The sequence below is a fragment of the Aphelocoma coerulescens genome, assembly GCF_041296385.1.
Source record: "Aphelocoma coerulescens isolate FSJ_1873_10779 chromosome W unlocalized genomic scaffold, UR_Acoe_1.0 ChrW_unloc_scaf_1, whole genome shotgun sequence".
NCBI lineage: Eukaryota > Metazoa > Chordata > Aves > Passeriformes > Corvidae > Aphelocoma > Aphelocoma coerulescens.
Genome location: NW_027184080.1, coordinates 17,710,518 through 17,729,166, shown reverse-complemented (window position 1 = coordinate 17,729,166; position 18,649 = coordinate 17,710,518). Strand labels below are relative to the sequence as shown.

The following is an 18,649-nucleotide window of genomic DNA, read 5'->3' as shown; positions in this document are numbered from 1 at the left end:
TGTTTTTTGAGATGTATATCTGTTATCTGTTTTTATCTGTTAAGGGACCCCCATAACAGTAAAAGCATGCAGCCAATGTCAGGGGGCATCTCTTGATTTCTCACCTTTATGAGCTGTTGCTACTGTGAAACCTGAAAAAGTATCAATGGAAATATGCACATATTTAAAAATCCCAAAACTCGATATGTGCGTAACATCTGTTTGCCAAATGTCATTAGGTTTTAACCCTCATAGGTTTGTACCTAACATTTGTGGTAAGGAAAAAGTCTGCTGACACTGTGAACAAGTATTCACTATATCTCGAGCTTGTGGCAAGGTCAAGCCAAATTGTTTAGCCAATGCTCAGGCATTTTGATGATAGAAATCATGAGAAAGTTTTGCCTGCCCTAACTTTTGTGGTATAGTGACTGTCATGGAGAGAGCATCTGCTCTCGCGTTACCTTCCACTATAGGTCCAGGCAGAGTGCTGTGTGATGTAAGGTGCAGAATGTAATATTCATGAGGCCTGTGAAGTAAAAAGTTATACAAAGTGGTTAATAACACAAAAACATCTTTGTTATAAACTTCTTTCAGGAATGAATGCTCTATTCTCTCAACGATCCCTGTAACATAAAGACAATCACAAACAATGTTAATAGGTTCCTGTGAAAAGAGACTAAATGCTTCTACCACGGCCACCAGTTCAACTAACTGGGTGGATACAGGTTGGAAGGTTATTGAGTGTTCTCATTGTCCTGTATCATTTTTCCACAGGGTCACAGCTTTGTGTGTTTTCCCTGATCCACCAGTGAAAACAGTTTTTGCATCAGGGATATGTATCTTTGATTGTAAGCATCACGGTTGGAAGGGAAGTTCTTTAAAAGATTGTAACAATGCATGTCAAGGCATTGAGTGAATAAACTGTCCATTATAGTCTGCAAGAGCAATTTGAAATGACAGTGAATCCCTGAAAAGATTCTCTAATTCTGCTGCAGTAATAGGGAGATGAATCACTGCTGGATCATATCCTCTCAGGCTCTGACATCGGAGTCGTCCCATCGACAACAGTCAAATAATCATTTTGAATTGAGTGGTTATAGTTTTTGAAAAGGTGTGTGGCAAGAAAATCCATTCTAATAACCAGAGACGATGTTCTTGCACATCACATTGGCCAATAAGAGCATAGGGTTGGAAAGATTGCAAAATCAGGAACAGCTGCAAAGGCAGATCTGGGTTTCGATGTGTGGCAAAGGACTCGTTGAATTTATTACTTACAGTCTCTAAAGCCTTTTGGGCAGTTTTTGTCAATTTCCTAAGAGAAGAGAGATCTGGGTCCCCTTTTAACAACTGAAATCAAGGAGATAATTCTGTTGTAATTCCCAGCAGAGGCCGAATCCAATTAATGGTGCCAAATAACTTTTGCAAGTCATTCAATGTGCTTATGTTGGTTTTTAAAGTTACCGGCTGTGGGGTGACTGTTATTTCAAGTAGTTTAAAGCCCAAGTATTTCTTTCCAAAGAGGTTCTGTTTGAATTTTGTCTGTGGCTATGCACAGGCCTCTGATGGTGAGTGTTATTTTTAAAGCTGCAAAGCAATCACGCAATAATGAAGAGCTGTCGGAAGCAATTAAAATCTCATCCATATAGTGATACAGCAAAACGGATATTTTTGTTGTATTGGTTATATTGCTGAATAAACGACAAATTGACAAATACTTGGACTGGTTTTCATACCCTGGGTTAGGACAACCCAGTGGTATTGTTCCATGGGGGTTTCATGATTGACAGATGGTAATGAAAAGGCAAATTTAGATGTATCTTCAGTATGTAAAGGAATTGTGAAAAAACAGTCTTTAAAATCAATTATTGCCAATTCCCTGTGTTCGGGAATCATTGTGGGATTAGGTATTCCTGGTTGTAATGACCCCATAGGTGACATGACTGCATTGACTGCCCTGAGATCCTGTAAAAGTCTCCCCTTTCCCGATTTCTTAGGGATAACGAAAATAGGTGTGTTCCATGGGCTGGTGGAAGGGACTATGTGACCCAATTGTAATTGTTCCTGTACAAGGATTTGGGCTTGATGAAGCAGCTCGCCTCTTAGAGGCCACTGATTGATCCAGACGGGCTTATCTGTAACCCAGGTCAGTTTCAAGAGCGGCATTTCATCGGTGGCCCCTATCAAAAATGTGTTGTAATGATCAAGCCCCATTGAGTTAGTAGATCTCACCCTCACAAAGTGCCTGGGATTAGGAGTACATACAGTCACAAGGTGGCAGTCTTGCCTTCTGGTCCAACAATGTGTAGTTCTTTGGCTGATTGCCACGGTATTTGTTGTCCACCGACTTCTGCGACAATCACCATAGAGGGTGCCAAGGGCCAGTCAGGAGGCCACTCCTTCTGCACTATGATGGATACATCAGCTACAGTATCAACCAGTCCTGTAAAGGACTTAGAGTCTATTCAGCAGGTGAGTAATGGCTGTTGTGTTCCAATAACTGGACCAAAAGATTTGTGGAACACCCGTGATTCCAAAGCTCCCATTATTTCATTGCTGTTGCAGTATTGGCACTGAACAAGGAATTGCTGGCAATGGTATGAGTTGTGCCAAGTGAGTCCTCTGAGGCACAGTACAAGGGGGGTTAGGAGTCCAAGCCATAATTTTGATTTCCCCTCTATAATCTGCATCAATAATTCCCAGTAAAATAAACAGTCCAGTTTGAGTGGTAGAAGAATGACCTAATAATAAAGCATGAGTTTGAAATGGTAGTGGACCAAAACCAGCAGTGGGTAATAGATGAACAGAAGTGTCATTTAAGACTGTGGTAGAGCTGATGGCCAGGTCCAGGCTGGCACTGCCTGGGTTGCCCCTTTGCCAGACCTGAGTTTGCATTGGAGGTTGGCTGAATTGGGCCCCACTGGGTTGAAGGGCACCAGCCTGCATGCCTCTATTTGAGCTTCCCTGGTTTTGGAGTGGGTTGCCATCCTTGTCATACTTAGAGTGGCACTGGTAACTCCAATGAAAGCCTTTTTTGCATCAAGGGCAGGGTTTGGTTGGCTTTTTATTAGTTTTCTGTCCCTTTGAGCATTGCTTTCTAACATGCCCTTCTCCGCATGCAAAGCATTTAACAGCTGCTTTAGCAGCTAACCTATGACACTGCAATTGCTGAGTGATTGCTGTAGCAATTAGTTCTGCTTTATATTGTTCTGAGCCGATATTAGCACATGCTTTGATGTAATCAGCAAGTTCAACATCTGCATGGTTGCGTATCACATCTAAGGCTTTTTTACAGTCATTATTAGCATTCTCATAAGCAGGGGATTTTAAAATAGCATCGGCTGTGGCTTGCATTTCAAATTGGCACCTGATGGCTGATTGCAATCGATCAATAAAGATAACATATGGTTCCTGGGGAGCTTGATGAATGGCGGCAAAACTAGGCTCTAGATTTTTTGTATCAGGTAACTTTTGCAGCGCATAGAAGGTGATAACTGTGTTTTGTTCCCATGCCTGTGGGTGTAATTGCAGCTGGGCACACGCAGTAGCATACATGCCGGTACCAGAGAGCTGGGGTGCCGTGATATTAATTTGTGGGTGCTGATTACCATTATTCAATGCCTGGGTTTGAGCCAAATCTACAAATTCCGTCCACTACACAGAATCCTGCCCCCCTGTTAAAACTGTTTTAAAAAGAGATTTCCAGTCCACCAGTAACATGGTATGCGATTCTGCAATAGCATCTATTAAATTCACAGTAAAAGAGGAATGCAAGCCATTTTCCTTCACTGATTTCCATTCTTTAACTATTTTATATGACAACTGTTAATGATGTGGGTTTTGATTGCGATATATAACAGGCACTGCTTGTAAAAATTCAATAGCTCCTTCCTGTAAAGCCCTTCTGCAGCAGTTATGTATAAAACTTTCTGGCTCAGGTTCAGTGGGTGACATGTCCTCATAATCGTGAGAAGAATGAGATGTGATGAGGAGGGCGGGTAGGTGTCTTGGGGTGACTTTATGATGTGTATCCCATATTGCTGTCCTATGCCCAGAAATTAATTTTTGTACCTTTGTATGCCTTTAAATTGAGCCTGAGAGGGGGAAGGAAAAACTGAGCAAAACTTTTTCAAAGCAGTTTGCAGCTTGTTCAAGGTCAGATAGAGATAGAGACTTTTTTTTCAGCTGTGGCAGGAGAGCGGGAGGGAAGGGAAGCACCCAGCTTGCTTTTCTTTCCAGCCAGCTTTTTGGCAGTGTTTTTTCCCTCAGCTCTTTTTTCCTTTGGAGAGTTGAACTTTTGTTTTCCTGGGACTTTGTTTTTCTTCCCTTTTCTCTCTGCTGGACAGTTTCAACATCAGAATATATTGGGATGACTTTCCACTGAGGCCTTGGCCCTGGAGCTGGGCCCACCACCCAGTCCCAGCTCCAAGGAGGGGGAGAGAGAGATCTACGGAAGGACTCTGAAATTTTCCCAGGTTTCTCTCAGCAGGGTGAGGGGTTTTATTATTTAGCATTATTTTCCTTTTCCCATGTGTTTGGTAAATAAATAGTTTTTATCTCTTTCACTTTCCTTTGAGGAAAATTTATTTTTCCCAAACCTGGTGAGGGAGGGGTGGTTGTGCCTTCTCTCAGAGGATATATTTCCAAATTTGACCAAACCGGCACAGTAGGTGAGATGGTTGCAGCCGCTTTTCAGTGTGCTGTTTGTAATATTTCTTCCACGCTAGGAGCAGTGGCTGCCATAGCATGTACAGTGGTTAGAGGAGGGTATAAATCTGGTTCTTGGTCAGGGTTGAGTGGTCTGGGATCAAAAGGATCCTGGCATTCTGGATCACCCTCCTCAGAAGGAGAGGATAGCGGTGCATCTGGAAGGACACGATTCGCTTACTTAAATTGCTGCAAGGCAGAATAGATCATACGCCAAGTAACAATATCATCGGGGTGAATGTCATGGTGAGTGACCTGACGAGTTTGTAAGCATTCACCAACTTTTTGCCAATGAATAAGTTCATAAGAACCGTCAGAGGGGTACCAGGGGCAATTTTGACGAATCCAGATGAGTAAAGATATGAGTTTCTGAGGTAGGACTTTAAATCCTTGCTCCCTGGTAATGAGCAACAAAGAGTCTTTATGAAGTTTTTGAGATTTGGTTGTGCTTTGCCCCATGATTAAAGAAAAATGACTTCCCGACCGGTCACTTTGGCTAACCTTGTTCTATAGCCAGCAATGATAGGAGCTCCTCGGTGATCGTTCAGGCACAACCAGATGGTTCAATCTGGATGCATCACCAGGCTGGATCACCACAGCAGTATTCAGGCCACATTTGGCGCCATTTTTGATGTATGAAAGATGAGACACACTAGCAGAGATGCGAGTGAATCCACTTTATTCGCAAAGCACATCAGGCTTTATACCCCTAAAGCAAACGCTATATTTAGCTACAGGCTAAAAGTTTAATCATAGGTCTACAATAAATCTGTCCTCTTGACATCTATTATTCTTTCCATAGTCATGGGCCAGTAGAGCACAAAGACCGTTCTGTTTTAAATTTCTTCATGTTCTAGTAGAAATGGTGTCTTGTTCTTGTTCAACCCGTTTGACCCATTCAGACGCTGCTGTTCTCTGTGTAACTCTTTCCTGCTAACATCCCTCAAGCAAACATTTGTTACCCCAACCTTGGGAGTTACATTACAAATAGAAACATTTGAGGTACTTAATTTGTATTTGATTCATGCAGTTAAACCCAGTAGTGTAATTCACAATGCTAATTCACAGCTAAATTACTTTTTACTTTCATTGTGGCACCTCTAATTGCAGCACAATGATTTGCTATGTTCTGCTACATAAAAACAATCTGAAACTTGTATCTAAAATTTGTTTATATCAGGTATTTATTTTAAGACTATGACATATTCACTGGAAACACTGGAAAATGCTTGCAAGTACACCCTTTATTTTATAGTGGATGCTCTAGAATAATTGTATTTTCATAATAAAGATAAATAAATCAGAGTACTTATTAGCATGTGTGTTTTGGAAAGTGAATGTAGTTTCTATATTTGAGGTTTCCACAATCTATTTACTTCCAGTCACTTGTAATTAAATTCTCAAGATTTCTGTCTCTCACTTGAAGTAGTTGCATAAGGTGCAGTGACGGGGGAGGGACTCGATAATCTTCGAGGTCGTTTACAACCTTAACAATTCTATGGTTCTAATGAGGGTTAGGACTGCCCTTTACAATGACAACTGACTGTTACCTTGTGTCAACTTGTCACGAATCCTGATTTAGGATCCTGCCAACTATGCAAATTTGTTGTGTCTTGGGGTGACTTTATGATGTGTATCCCATATCACTGCCCTATGCCCAGAAATTAACTTTGTGCCTTTCTATGCCTCTAAACTGAGCCTGAGAGGGGGAAGGAAAAACTGAGCAAAACTTTTTCAAAGCAGTTTGCAGCTTGTTCAAGGTCACACAGAGATAGCAACTTTTTTTTTCCCAGCTGCGGCAGGGGAAGGAGGAGGCACCCGGCTTGCTGCTTTCCAGTCAGCTTTTGGCCAGTTGTTCAGTTTCTTTTTCTCCAGAGAGAGACTGAGAGTTGAACTTTGCTTTTCCTTCCCTGGAATTTCGGATTTTCTCCCTTTTCTACTGGACTGCTTCAACCTCAGAGCACATCAGGAGGACTTTCCACCGGGCACAGAGGGCCTGGCCCTGGGCCAAGCCCCAGCTCCAAGGAAACCAAAGGGAGGACTCTAACACTTTCCCAGGTTTTTTCTCCACAGCAAGAGAGTTTATTATTTAGCATTATTTTCATTTTCCCGTGTGTTTGGTAAATAAATAGTTTTATCTCCTTCACTTTCCTTTGAGGAAAATTTATTTTTCCCAAACCTGGTGGGGGAGGTGTGGTTGTGCCTTCTCTCAGAGGATATATTTCTAAATTTGGCCAAACCGGAAAAAATTTAATGGCGCCCAACTGCGTGGCTCGAAGGAAAGTGAAAAAACCTGTGCTAATTACATTTTGGTTTGAATTGATTTATTCTGTGTTGAGGTAAAATAGTCGCCATGTTGGTTGAGTTCATAATGTTTCTCTGGCTTGATATATTCATGTATTTCTGGTCTGTAGGCTTGTTTAAGATACTAGTGCCTTTCTGGTCCCTAGGCCTATTTGCCTATTCACAGCTCGGTCCAATCATATCCTTGATAAGGAATTTTTGCAGAGCAGGGACACGAATTCGGATTTCTATTTTGCTGTGCTCAGTGATAATGATTTATAAGAAGTTGACAGAGGTACAGGAAGCCGTTTGAAGTGTGTATGATAAGTGGTTTCTCCGTCCTAACCCCAGTCCTAGCTTCAGTAGCCTGTTTTGGGAATTTATTAGTAATTGCACCCAGATTGTTAGAGGAGGAGGAGAAAGGGTTTCCCTTCCCTTTAAATTTGAAAGGTTATCCTTTGAGAGTATTCAGTTTCCCCTGAGTGTTAAAGACACCATCCTCCTGGTATTTAATCTGGTAATCTTCCGCCATGTGATTCGCAGCTTGGCTAGAATGAGAGCTCAGATTTCCAGGGTGACTGCTGAGACATCTGACCCAGAGGTGGAACATCCTGAGTGGTGTGGGGAATGGGAAGATATGGGCCAAATCCTGAAGAAATTCTCTGACCCAATGGTTTGCAATTTTTCCCCTGAACAAGTTCAGAAACCAGCTGAGGTGGCAAAATATCTAAAAGAGAAATACAATGACAATACTAATGCGAACAAGCTCCTTGCAATATGTTGGGCTTTGGCATATGCCTATCGCACACTGCAGCAGGTAAAAGTAGAAAGGCAGGAAGATAAATCGGCAAAGCCTGCAGACACCCCAGTCACTCAGGCTGCAGATAAACCAGATAGCAAGCCCAAACCAGATGGAGAGTCTAAGCCATTGACAGTGGCTCCTGTCACAAGGAAAAAACACACAACCAAAACTGATCGCCCAGTGAAAGATGATGATGATGCAGGGGAAGGAACCTCAAAGCCATCAACTGACTCAGGCACAGAAACCATTACTTAGTCCTTGTCTATAAAGGACCTTCACAGCTTAAGAAAGGACTATACCAGACGGTCTGATGAATCCATAATAAGTTGGATGGTCCATATTTGGGATGCGGCAGGTGATGATGTGATGCTGGACGGTGCTGAAGCGAGGCATTAGGGATCCCTGTCACGTGATCCAGTGATCGACTAAACAATGATAAGGGGGGCTGACTCTGCCAGTCTCTGGAGACGGGTTTTGACAGGCATGATTAAAAGATATATGTGCGGAGATGATCTCTACATGCAGCAAAACCAGTGGAAGACCATAGAACAAGGGATCCAGTGCCTGAGAGAACTAGGGGTGGTAGAGGTTGTCTTCACAGATGACCCACGATTGAGGACCCCAGACCAGGCCAGAGTTAATCCATTTATGGGTCGAAAACTCATACGACTTGGGCCACAAGAATACGCTTCTGCTTTAGCAATAATGAAACCAAACTATGCTGCGAATGAGACTGTGCGGGATATGGCAGTGAAGCTCCGAGCATATGCAGATTCCATGCATGGCCCAACACATGCAAGAGTCGCACCTGTGGAAACACGTGTGCAGAAAATGGGAGATATGATGGAGAAGAATCATCAGGAACTCAAGAAGGAGATTAAAGAGTGCCTTCTCCAAATCTCGGCAGTACAGATCAGAGATTCTGATACCAAAAGCGGATGTTCCCCAGAGAGAAGGAACATCCCACGAAGTGAGCTGTGGGATTTACTGTGTGACAGTGGGGAAGGCACGAAGAGGTGGGGTGGACAACCCACCTCTGCTCTGGCAGCACGAGTGCGTGAATTGAAGGAGCGCAAGTTTCAGAAAGGAAGTTCTACCAAAAAGGAAGTAGCTCCAGTTGCCAGTAGCCAAACTGCCAGAAATGATGGAAAAGACGATGACACGTCCGAGTCCCATGAAGGAACCTCTAAGATGCAGGCCCAGGGAAACAAGGATAACCAGGCATAGAGGGGCCCTGCCTCTAGCCAGGTAGAGGCCAGGGAAAACCGTGTTTTTTGGACTGTGTGGATTCGTTGGCCTGGTACATCAGAACCACAAAAATATGATGCCTTGGTTGACACTGGTGCACAGTGTACAATAATCCCATCGCAACATGTGGGGCAGAATCTGTTTCTATTTCTGGTGTAACAGGTGGATCACAAGATTGGACCCTGGTGGAAGCTGAGGTGAGCCTGACTGGAACTGAGTGGAAGAAGCATCTCATTGTGACTGGCCCAGAGGCCCCATGCATTTTGGGCATAGACTTCCTGCGGAGCAGGTATTTCAGAGACCCAAAGGGACTCAAGCGGGCTTTTGGAATAGCTGCTGTGGAGACAGAGGGCATTAAGCAATTGAACACTTTGCCTGGACTATCAGAGAACCCATCTGCAGTCGGCCTTCTGAAGGTGGAAGAACAAAGAGTACCAATTGCTACCTCGACAGGGCATCGCCGACGGTACCAGACAACTCGGGATGCTCTGATTCCCATCCGCAAGATGATCCGTGAGCTGGAGAGCCAAGGGGTGGTCAGCAAGACCCACTCACCCTTCAACAGCCCCATTTGGCCTGTGCGCAAATCGGAAGGAGAATGGAGATTGACTGTGGACTATCATGCCTTAAATGAAGTGACTCCACCATTGAGCGCTGCTGTGCCGGACATGTTGGAGCTCCAGTATGAGCTGGAGTCCAAAGCAGCGAAGTGGTATGCCACTATTGACATTACTAATGCATTTTTCTCCATTCCTCTGGCAGCAGAATACAGGCCTCAGTCTGCCTTCACCTGGAGGGGTGTGCAGTACACCTGGAACCGACTGCCCCAGGGGTGGAAGCACAGTCCCACCATCTGCCATGGACTGATCCAGATTGCACTAGAAAAGGGTGAGGCTCCAGAACATCTGCAGTACATTGATGACATCATTGTGCGGGGGAACACCGCAACAGAAGTGTTTGAGAAAGGAGAGAAAATCATCCAAATTCTCCTGGAACCTGGTTTCGCCACCAAGAAGAGCAAGGTCAAGGGACCTGCTCAATAGATCCAGTTCCTGGGAGTGAAATGGCAAGATGGAGGGCGACAAATTCCCACTGAGGTCATCAATAAGATCACAGCAATGTCTCCACCAACCGACAAGAAGGAAACGCAAGCTTTCCTAGGTGCCATAGGCTTTTGGAGGATGCATATTCCTGAGTATAGCCGGACTGTGAGTCCTCTTTACCTGGTTACACGCAAGAAGAACAATTTCCATTGGGCCCCTGAACAGCAACAAGCTTTTGCCCAAATCCAGCAGGAAATCGCTCATGCTGTAGCCCTTGGCCCAGTCAGGACAGGACCAGAGGTGAAGAACGTGCTCTACTCTGCAGCCGGGAGCCATGGCCTGTCCTGGAGCCTTTGGCAGAAGGTGTCTGGTGAGACTCGAGGTCGACCACTGGGATTTTGGAGCTAAAGCTACAGAGGGTCTGAAGCCAACTACACTCCAACAGAGAAGGAAATCTTAGCAGCCTATGAAGGAATCCAAGCTGTCTCAGAGGTAATTGGCACTGAAGCACAAGTCCTCCTGGCACCCTGACTACCAGTGCTGGGTTGGATGTTCAAAGCAAAGGTTCCCTCTACCCACCACGCCGCCAATGCTACATGGAGCAAATGGATTGCTCTCATCACACAGCGCGCCTGTATCGGAAAACTGAATCGCCCTGGGACCTTGTAAATAATCACAAACTGGCCTGAAGGTGAAAACTTTGGTCTCGCTGATGAACGAGAACAAGTGACACGTGCTGAAGAAGCTCCACCGTACAACCAACTGCCATCAGAAGACACACGCTACGCTCTTTTCACCGACGGTTCTTGTCGCATCGTAGGGATGAAACGAAAGTGGAAAGCAGCCGTATGGAGTCCTACACAACAGGTTGCATAAGCTACTGAAGGGGAAGGTGGATCAAGCCAACTTGCTGAACTCAAAGCTGTTCAACTAGCCCTGGACATTGCTGAAAGAGAGAAGTGGCCAAAGCTATACCTCTACACTGATTCATGGATGGTAGCCAATGCTCTATGGGGATGGCTGGAAAAGTGGGAAAAAGCTAATTGGCAACGTAGGGGAAAACCAATCTGGGCTGCTAAAGAGTGAAAAGACATTGCTGCCCGAGTAAGAAAGCTAGTTGTGAGAGTCCGCCATGTCGATGCCCATGTTCCCAAGAGTAGGGCTAATGAGGAACACCAAAACAACAAGCAGGTAGATCAGGCTGCAAAGATAGAAGTGTCACAGATAGACTTGGACTGGAAACACAAGGGAGAATTGTTCCTAGCTTGATGGGCCCATGATACCTCAGGCCATCAAGGCAGAGTTGCCACCTATAGGTGGGCACAAGATCGAGGGGTGGATATAACCATGGACAGTATCTCCTGGGTGATCCATGATTGTGAGACATGCGCTGCGATCAAGCAGGCCAAGCGGGTGAAGCCCCTGTGGTATGGTGGGCGGTGGTCCAAATACAAGTATGGGGAGGCCTGGCAGATTGATTACATCACACTGCCTCAAACCCGCCAAGGCAAGCGCTATGTGCTCACAATGGTAGAAGCCACCACTGGATGGCTGGAGACCTACCCTGTGACTCACACTACTGCCCGTAACACCATTCTGGGCCTTGAGAAGCAAGTCTTGTGGAGGCATGGCACCCCTGAGAGAATTGAATCTGACAACGGGACTCATTTTAAGAATAGCCTTATTAACACCTGGGCTAGAGAACATGGCATTGAGTGGGTGTACCATATCTCTTACCATGCACCAGCTGCAGGCAAAGTGGAATGGTGCAATGGTTTGTTGAAAACCACCTTGAAGGCACTGGGTGGGGGAACTCTCAAGAATTGGGAGCAGCATCTAGCGAAGGCCACCTGGTTAGTTAACACCCGAGGTTCCACCAATAGAGCTGGTCCAGCCCAGTCTGAATCCCTGCATACAACAGATGGAGATAAGGTCCCAGTAGTGCATGTCAGAGGTCTGTTAGGAAAGACTGTGTGGATGAATTCTGCCTCAAGTACAGACAAACCCATCCGTGGGGTTGTCTTTGCTCAGGGACCTGGTTGCACATGGTGGGTAATGCAGAAAGATGGAACAACACATTGTGTACCACAGGGAGATCTGATTGTTGGGTGAAAACCATCTGTAATGTGAAATGCCTGTATACCACTGCTTTCTGAGGGTCACTGTTTGTACATAGCTGTGTATATAATTATGCATGTATTAATGTGTGTGTGTAGAGCTAGAATATATTAGTTTGGGGATTGAGCCAACGATATGGGATAAGGGGTGGAATGTCTTGGGGTGACTTTATGACGTGTATCCCATGTCGCTGCCCTATGCCCAGAAATTAACTTTGTGCCTTTCTATGCCTCTAAACTGAGCCTGAGAGGGGGAAGGAAAAACTGAGCAAAACTTTTTCAGGGCAGTTTGCAGCTTGTTCAAGGTCACACAGAGATAGCAACTTTTTTTTTTCCCAGCTGCGGCAGGGGAAGGAGGAGGCACCCAGCTTGCTGCTTTCCAGTCAGCTTTTGGCCAGTTGTTCAGTTTCTTTTTCTCCAGAGAGAGACTGAGAGTTGAACTTTGCTTTTCCTTCCCTGGAATTTCGGATTTTCTCCCTTTTCTACTGGACTGCTTCAACCTCAGAGCACATCAGGAGGACTTTCCACCGGGCACAGAGGGCCTGGCCCTGGGCCAAGCCCCAGCTCCGAGGAAACCAAAGGGAGGACTCTAACACTTTCCCAGGTTTTTTCTCCACAGCGAAAGAGTTTATTATTTAGCATTATTTTCATTTTCCTGTGTGTTTGGTAAATAAATAGTTTTATCTCCTTCACTTTCCTTTGAGGAAAATTTATTTTTCCCAAACCTGGTGGGGGAGGTGTGGTTGTGCCTTTTCTCAGAGGATATATTTCTAAATTTGGCCAAACCGGAACAGTTGTTAATTGGCAATTTAGACTGCTTAAAGAACTGCAGCCTAAGGTGTTGGCAAAAGTGTTTTCATTGAAATATGGTGCTATAATAGTGTGACTTAACAGAGTTTGATGGCAAGGTTTGCTCTATTACTGTGCTGCACAAAGGATATAACAGTGATTCAAAACTACCAAGACTGAATCAAAATTACCAAGACAAAATCTTAGTGTTCTATATTACAAGATCTTCAGGTGGTAAGAGGTCTCTTGACCTTGAGTAGCAACCTTGAGGGGCATCCCAGCTCAAGGAGAGATCACTGCCATCCAGTCAGCTGCTTAGCAGGGAGAGCTCAAAGAAGGCTCGCTTGGGCTGTCATATTTATGGAATAAAGTGGTTGGCTTGTAGTCAAATCTCATACAATGGGAAAGGTATGCATGAGAGTCCTTGTACCACCTGCTATTCATGTGTTAATCACATGTTGGTGTTCCAAGCTCATATGCATTGATGCTCACTGGGTCACTCTACCCCTTTGTAGATTTTCAGAGAACAGATAGGAACTAGAGAAACTCTTGGCCTGTCTACAGCTCAGGCCATTTATGTCTTTTTGAGCCTGTACCAAACTACTGCTAGTTCCATTAAGGGGTTGAGTGCATCCAACCCCTGCATTCCAACAGTGTTCAGACAGAATTTCCAAGAGGAAGGTAGGATCTAGACCATGTGATGGTCTTGTGTTTGGCCTTAAATACTCCTTGGCCTTCCTGGGCCCTTCCCTCAGGTGGGACTTCTGGTCATTTGACCACTCAGGAGCTGGGTTAGGGGCTCCAGGGATGGGTGTGGAGCATTACGTCCGCTGTGCCTGTGATTAGCACCACTGCAGGGCTGGGGGGGGGGGGGAGTGCAGTGCACTACCTCACCAGGGCAAGGCCCGACCTGCCCCCGTCCACACACATGCACTCCAAAATGTCTTGAGACATCAATCTTTCCAGTCTCTCACATATAGATGCAATTTTGAATGAGAAGAGGAAACAAATAGGAAATTTTTCATGTGGTTGTAATAATATTGAAAATTAAATTGTATTTAGACAGTGTGCAGTAGTATTTTAGTTTTTTCAGTATGAAAGAGTGAAAATATTTAATGATTCACTGTACATGTATGATTTTTGACCATTATTAGAGAAATTGTGGTTTTCAGTTGCCACCTAAATTTTTATTTATACTGTTTAGTAGTTTCAGGAAATATTAATAGTTGTTAAAATATCTTAGGGTTTGATCTTCATTTGAGATTAAATTTAACCTAATGTTTATCTTTCTTTTTATTTCTTTAAGGCTCTATTGAATTTCAAGAATGTAACACATCCAGTGCAGTTGAAGGTGAGTTGTTGTAGCATAGTTATTTACCTAAGAATCCTGTAGATAGGACCTGAGGGTGAGAAGGATATTCACATGTTAATTTCTATATTCCAATATACCAAAAAGCTGTTTTTCTTTTAAGAAACATAATTCCACGGAAACGAGAACTACAATACTTTATGAGGGTAGGTTTAGATTAGGTATGAGGAAGAAATTCTTTACTGTGAGGATGGTGAGGCACTGGCACAGGTTGCCCAGAGAAGCTGCAGATGCCCTATCCCTGGAAGTGTTCAAGGCCAGGTTGTATGGGGCTTGGAGTAACCTGGTCTAGCAGAAGGTGTCCCTACCCATGGCATAGGGTTGGAACTAGATGATCTTTAAGGTCCCTTCCAACCCAAACCATTCTGGGTTTCCATGATAAGCCTTTTGACTGAAGCAAAGGAGATGCATGTTTAGAAACTACTCTCACATTCCATTTGTCATTGTTTTGGGCTGGATATAACACAGAAAGGAACTAAATCCTAGACTAGCATTTAAAAATAATTTTGAAGCAATTGCTTTCTCTATTAAACTATAAGATATGGCTGAATTTATAGCTACCTGATTTGTGAGAAATTTTGAGTTATTTCCCCCTGAAAATTTCTAAAAGTGAAGAGATTCCTTATGTGCTGTGTAATGTATTTCTGTAAATTGGAACACAGCGGGGTTTTTAATGACATGCTCAAATTGTCCATTGTTAAATTATAGAAAACAAATTATTTCCGCCATTTTGCTTAAATGCTTGCAGTAGGTAGTATCTTACATCAAAATAAAACTGTAGACTAGTTGGATCGGATACTTGCACTTGGTCATTTTGTTTCAAGTTTGGCAGTCTGCTTTGATTCAGCAAAAAATGGGGAGAGAAGCAGACAGGGCAGTAAGTCTGATGGAATATTTAAATTTATTTTAATTTTAGTACATTAAATGGGTATGAAAGCAAACGTTTTTTCTTTACTAAAGCTGTATAAATCCCCTACTAAAAATAAGGAAGAAAAGAGAGAGAGAAGGCATGTTTCCAGACTCAGTGGGAGCCAGCACTAGAGCTGGCTACAGCACTGGGAAATCATGAACTTGGCATCAGCTGGGAAGCTGAGATGTTAGTTTTTACAGGACCAAGATCCTACTTTTTAGGAGAGACAGGGGCTTGCAGGTATCAGGAACATGCAAGGAAATAAGAACAGGGTAGAACTGCAGTAGCTGAGAGAGACAGAATTCAGTTTCTGCCCCAAGTCCATTAGCTAGTCAGGATTGGCTGGATCAATAGCTCCTGTTGAGCTTCTGTGCGCAGAGTCCCTTTCTTCAAATCTGGCAGTGCATCCATCTTCTATAAAATGTGACAGTCTAGCATACCCAGCTTGGACAGTTGTATGTAAAATAAAGATGAGTTTTATAAAGGCTCATGTTATGAATGTGTTGCTTGAAGCATATTTTAATTTTTTTTTTAAGCTGATGTGTTTTAACCTCAGTAGGCAACTCAGCCCCACATAGCCACTCACTCACTCTCCTCTGGTGAGATGGGGGAGAGAATCGGAAGGGTAAAAGTGAGAAACCTCGTGAGTTGAGACAAGGCAGTTTAATAGGGAAAGCAAAAGCTGTGTGCATAAGCAAAGCAAACCAAGGAATTAATTCACCCACTTCCCATGAGCAGGCAGGTGTTCAGCCACCTCTGTGGGAGCAGGGCCTCACCATGCATAGCAATGAGAAGACCAGCACTATCACTCAACATCCCCTCTTTCTCCTCCTTCCCCCAGCTTTATTACTGAGCACAACGCCATAGGGTCTGGAATATCCATGTGGTCAGTTGCAGTCAGCTATTACGGCTGTGTCCCCTCCCAACTTCTTGTGTACCCCCAGCCTACCTGCTGGTGGGGTGGGATGAGAAGCAGAAAAGGCCTTGGCTCTGTGTAAACCCTGTGCAGCAGTAATGAAAACATCCCTGTGTTATCATCACTGTTTCCAGCACAAATACAAAACACAGCCCCAAACCAGCCACTGTGAAGAAAATTAACTCTGTTCCAGCCCAAACTGGCACATTATGCTACTGAACAACATATTGGAATAATTTTGTCTTAGTTTATTCTTTTGTTTACTTAGTTTAGCTCCATACCTACCTCCACTGTTAGATTTTTGTATCACTCGTCATTGCAGCATTTAAAAGGTCTTGGCATTGGTATGCACCAGTGTCTGACATTGACATATATACTTATTTATTTGATCTTTAAATTAAAAGTGTTTGTTTCACAGGGATAAAACCACGAAAGAGGAAGCCATTTGGTTTATCAGGAATTATGAAAAAAGAAAAAGATACTGAGTCCATGTAAGTATATTTCCAGCTTAAAATATTGTCTTATATGAAAACTAGCTGATGTGTAACAAAAAAATGGTTTTATAACAGAAGTTTAGAGGAGTGCCATGAATATTAAAACATTACATATATTTAAAATTTTTCTAACTAAGGATTTTAAGGAAACCTACTAATGTTTCATGCTGTCCTCTGCAGAGGTAAGTAGTTCTCCCTTGTTCTACATTTCAACATTGTAGATAATACAATTCTTATGTGTACTCATAATGAAATACTAGCTCTGCATGTGGAAAAAGTACTATATGTCTGTGCTTGCAGAATCGAAGCTTTAGTTATTTTCTAGAAAATCTTTTGTGTACTGTATAGAAAGATAGAAAAACTTTGCATTTTTTTTTCAGTAAATCATGCGCGCATTGATTTCTGAAAGACCATCATTCTAACTTGTTACAGTGGCGATACTGCAACACGTGTATCAGACAATGAGGCCCGTGGAAAAGAAATATATATATGGACCGATTCTTGATAGATGTTTCAGAGAGATGTTTATTTCTCCAGCCGCATGGCCAGAGCTCTGCCGAGGAACTGCTCAATCACGGGACCTGAGGGTCCTTCCCCACGCAGGGAAACACAAAACAACCAATGGGGAACGAGGCTGACCAGGGGCTAGGAAACTCCGTCTCTGTCCCAGGGCCCCTCTCCCAGGGCTACATGGCAGGGGGAGGAGACCCCAACATTTCACCCGTTTATTTTTAACAAAAAGAGATTTAAAACTTAACATTGAAAACAACTGGATAAACATGAGATAACAAGAACAGTTTCAAAACAAAACAAGCCACCCTCCTGAGTCTTTCAATGTCCAAACAGGTTTTCTGGAACATCTTAAGGCTGACAGAAGGGAGACAGAACTCTCCAGGCATGCTTTGTGGGGAAACTGAGGCAGGAGAGGGTTTCTTCCATTTGTACCTGTTGGAACTCTAAACAACAATAGTTAATTTCTTCCCTCCCCCTCTTCATCCCCCACTCAGCATTTGAAAGGGATTTTTGGGGAAACAATTGGCAAAGGCATGGTTTTGTGAGGGAAACCATGGGTGGAAAATCAGATTGGGAATTCACTGGGGGTAATAGGATATAGGGTAAAAGGGAAAGGTGGGATTAGGAAAGGGAGACTGTAGGGACTGTTTATAATGCGGATATTGTCTAACATGACTACGCTTTTTAGCATATATACTGCCTTTCACAAAAATACCATCAGCCCCAGTGACTTCTGCGATGCTTGTAACCCTTTTCTACCTTGCACAATTTTGAACTCTACTACTTCTCCATCTCCTAAACTTGGGATGTATTTTTCAGGGTTATTCTTTTTAATAACAGTTCTATGAACGAATATGTCTTGCTGGTTGTCACATCTTGTTATAAAACCATAATTTTGTTTAACATTATACCATTTTACTATTCCTAAAACCTTAGCTACGATGATTTTTTCCTTTTTCCGAGTGCTTGCTGTTTTCTGTCTCACTGCATTTTTGCTTTCTCTTTCGGTTTCGCTCGCTCCCATGTTGGAGCTGCCAGGGCTGCTGGGGTCATCGGGGCTGGAGCTGCCTGCGCGCTCTTCCTGGGGTCGCATTTGGGGCCGTGCCGCTCAGCTCCCCGCGTGCCGCCGCCTCTGCTCTGAGCTGCGCTGCCACTGCCTGGGGCCACGCCCACATCTTGGCCCGGCCCCCAAGCGACAACCCCCCCGCGCCCTGCTCCAGTGCGTGTTTCAGCTAGGCGCGACTCTGCTCCACTGCTGCCAGCCGCCGGCTGTCGCCCCTGCGCCGCTCCTCTCACGGGGCTTGCTCCACCACGCGCTGTGGGGGCCGGGCGGGCTCCCGCTGCGCCTCTCTCCGCTGCCGGCACTGCAGCTCGTGCCGCTCCGCTCGCGTGCGGGAACTGCCTCGCTGCTGCTTGGAGAGCGCTCGGTCCATGTCGCCTGGGTCGCACGGTCCCTGAAGCAGTTTTAATTTCGCAAGGACA

The 18,649-nt window shown here is 44.2% G+C and overlaps 1 protein-coding gene across 1 annotated transcript in view; it reads left to right on the top strand.

Annotated features, from left to right (window-relative positions):
- LOC138102765 (F-BAR domain only protein 2-like) overlaps nucleotides 1–18,649 on the top strand; it is a 257,438-nt gene that overhangs the window by 160,270 nt on the left and 78,519 nt on the right. The window contains exons 9-10 of the mRNA XM_069000522.1: nucleotides 14,272–14,316; nucleotides 16,579–16,651. Coding sequence (XP_068856623.1) covers nucleotides 14,272–14,316; nucleotides 16,579–16,651 — 118 coding nt within the window. The remainder of the gene's footprint in view (nucleotides 1–14,271; nucleotides 14,317–16,578; nucleotides 16,652–18,649) is intronic.